Source organism: Octodon degus, unplaced genomic scaffold (genome assembly GCF_000260255.1).
Source record: "Octodon degus isolate 3935 unplaced genomic scaffold, OctDeg1.0 scaffold00027, whole genome shotgun sequence".
Lineage (NCBI taxonomy): Eukaryota > Metazoa > Chordata > Mammalia > Rodentia > Octodontidae > Octodon > Octodon degus.
Genome location: NW_004524603.1, coordinates 13,276,858 through 13,279,841, shown reverse-complemented (window position 1 = coordinate 13,279,841; position 2,984 = coordinate 13,276,858). Strand labels below are relative to the sequence as shown.

Here is a 2,984-nt window from a genome sequence, read left to right as displayed (position 1 = left end):
GAATAGAAATGACTCCTAAAAATAGGAAAGTACTGCTTTGATAATAACATAAGCTTCATGTTCTCACATTTCTAAGCAATAAATATAGCATGCCAATTGGTACTATAAAGATCCAAAACATATAAATGTTTGGCATTTTTTCAAAAGGGTATTAATAAGAGGATTGACACATACATAAAGATAATCAGCCTCAAGAAAATTAAGGAAAATGGGGCAGGCCAAATAGCTCTGTGGATTAAAGTGAATGCTTAGGCAGATGCAGGGGCGGGGGGGTTGCAAGTTAGATTCCCTGGTCTGCCATACCAGCCCCACCCCCAGGGAGTACTGAGACAGCAATTGAGACTGGGCATGGTAGCACACACCTGTAATCCCAGCACTTGGGAGGCTATAAACAGGAGAATCACTAGGAGTCTGATCTAGTAGTGAGACCCTGTACACCCTGTCCTAAATACAAAAAAGAAAGAAAAGAAAAAGAAAATTAAGGAAAATGATGCTGGTTACAAATGTCCCAATGCTGAGATGAAAGTGTTTCACACATCAACCCCTTGAGGAAATGGGAGTGGCTTCTCTCATGGAAATGTCTGTAAATACCAAAAGGCTGAAGAGGCAGAGTCATCACAGAGATAACTGGGGCCTCCAGGACTGGCAGACCCCCTGCCCAATGTGGCCATGGGCTCCTGGCTCTTGGGCTGTGTGCTCCTTTGTCTCCTGAGAGCAGGTGAGTCCCAGAATAAGTATATGATCTGTGGTTTTATCTTCAAGCCTTTAGTTAAGTCCTTCCCTGAAGACTCAACACTAGGTGCCCCTTGATGGCTTCTTGCTCTTCCTCTTTCTTCACAGGTGGCCCAGAAACACAGGTGACCCAGAGACCCAGACACTTCATCGCCAAGGCTGGAAAGAGCCTGACAGTGACTTGCTCTCAGAATGTGAACTATGACGTTATGTACTGGTATCGACAAGACCCAGGGCTGGGCCTGAAGCTGATCTACCATTCAATTAATGTTGACTTCATTGAAAAGGGAGAGATTTCTGATGGATATAGCGTCTCTTGAAAAGAGAAAAAGCATTTTCCTCTGACGGTGGACAAGGCCAATGCCAGCCAGACCTCCATGTACCTCTGTGCCATCAGTTTATCCACAGTACTGTGCAGCCAGCTGCTCTCTGCACAGAAAGGGCAGCCACAAGAGAGAGAACACGCCTGCCTCTCGGGGCAATCAGAAGGGAAATCCCCCCCAGCCCCCAGTGACCACAGAAGGCCCCTCCCTCTCCCAGTCTTGGGGGCTCTGAGCAATGTGCTCTCCCTTTGGAGCTGAAATCTTTGAATCCAATTGAGCGATTGCCCAAACCAAACATTTTATTTGTGACCCACTCTCAAAATGTTTCCACATCCTACTCTTGGATGCTTTGTAGCTTGGGGAAAACACCACGTTCTGAGTTGACTTTCAATCCAATGTTTTGCCTCCTGTCAGCAGATGATCTCGCTAATCACCAAGACGTGTAAGCCAGAGACGCAGGAGTGATTTCCACAACTCTTGGCGTCCTTCTCCTCCACGTCCGTCACATGTTCCCGAACTTTCCTAAGTACTCATTTCCTTGCCAGCTGTATTATTTTTCTCTCACTGCACTGACAGCACTGTGGGCCAGCGAAGAGCTCCTTTCACCTGGATTCCTCTAAACACACACAGGTAGGCGCCTTGTCTGCCAGCAGACATGCACAATGGGTGCTGATCTTACCCACCCACCACTCCTAAGATTAAAGCCTCTCTCCATGTGTCATTCCATTAACCAGTCAGTGTGTGAGTGTGCGAGTCTGTCCACACCCCTCATGGTGGGGGCTTGTTTACCTGACAGTCTTCCCAGCACGGGCTTTTCCTGTCTTTCCTTCAGCTACCATGGCTGGCTGCATTCTATGCTGAAATGTGCTGCCGTTCTTGGGTATCCAGTCCTTGAACTTGCTTACGTTAAGCCGTTCTCAAAGGGATTCACCGGAGCAGCACTCACCCACCCTGAGATCTATTTTTTGTTAACCTCCTACGTGACCGCGGTGTCACTAAGATTCTTATTAGGTGTCAAGGCCAGAAGAGAAGCTGCTCGAGAGATGCACCCACATGTTAGGGTCTCCATGAGGGGGTCCACACAAGAGCCAGCGCTGTAGCTGTAACTACTTTGTACTCAAGAGTCTTCAAGACTAGCCAGAGCACTTCCCCACCCTCCAGATGTCCAGCCCCTCTCCATGCTAGCAGTTAGCCCACAGCACTGCAGTCGCTTCCTGTCTGTGACACGGGGAGAGGTGGCTGGCTACCTTCCCAAGCCCTGCTCCTCCCAGATGAAGCTACTGTCCCCACAGGGGAGGAGTACTCGGAAGCCTTTCCCACCCCTCACGCCTGAGACACTGAAGCCCCCAGGCCCCAGTCAGTAGGACACTAAAGGACAGCACCTGCACCTGAGCGGTCACTGCCCTCTTCCCTGACTCCTTGTTTGCTGTTTTAGTAGTGCATCCTCAGCCCCCGGGCCTTAGCAGAACAGGGCTGAGTGAGCCCAGCATCCCTCCTTCTCCTCAAGGGATGGACCATGGGGACTCTGCAGAGCCAACAGAACCTTCTTTCATTTACCCATGTGGGCCAGATCACAGCTGAATAGTAATTGCTAATTAATCATAATGTAAGCATGTCAGCGTCCATTGTGCATGTGTAGATTTTGCCAACACTCACAGTCTTGTTTTGGGGGGGAGGGGTTATTCTTTTTAAAATAAAAAAATACAAAAAGAAAGAAAGAATGAAAGAAATTAGACCAGCCTCAAAATTAAAAGACACAGGGTAAACTTGAGTCATTTGTAAGAAAATGGATGTACCTTGAGACCATGATAAGTATTAGGCTTTTCAGTCCTGGCAGAGAGGCCAAAGTAAAAGAAAGGGAGGGAAAAATCTTTATGGAAGAGAACACAGAGAGGATCAATGGCAGGAAGACGGGAGAGGCTTTGACCT

At 48.2% G+C, this 2,984-nt stretch overlaps 1 gene segment (V, D, J or C); it reads left to right on the top strand.

The window, feature by feature from the left end:
- The first annotated feature begins 669 nt into the window (after positions 1-669).
- Positions 670-2,984, top strand: part of LOC105741891 — a 44,357-nt gene continuing 42,042 nt past the window's right edge. The window contains 2 exon segments of the C gene segment in view: positions 670-718; positions 841-1,139. Coding sequence covers positions 670-718; positions 841-1,139 — 348 coding nt within the window.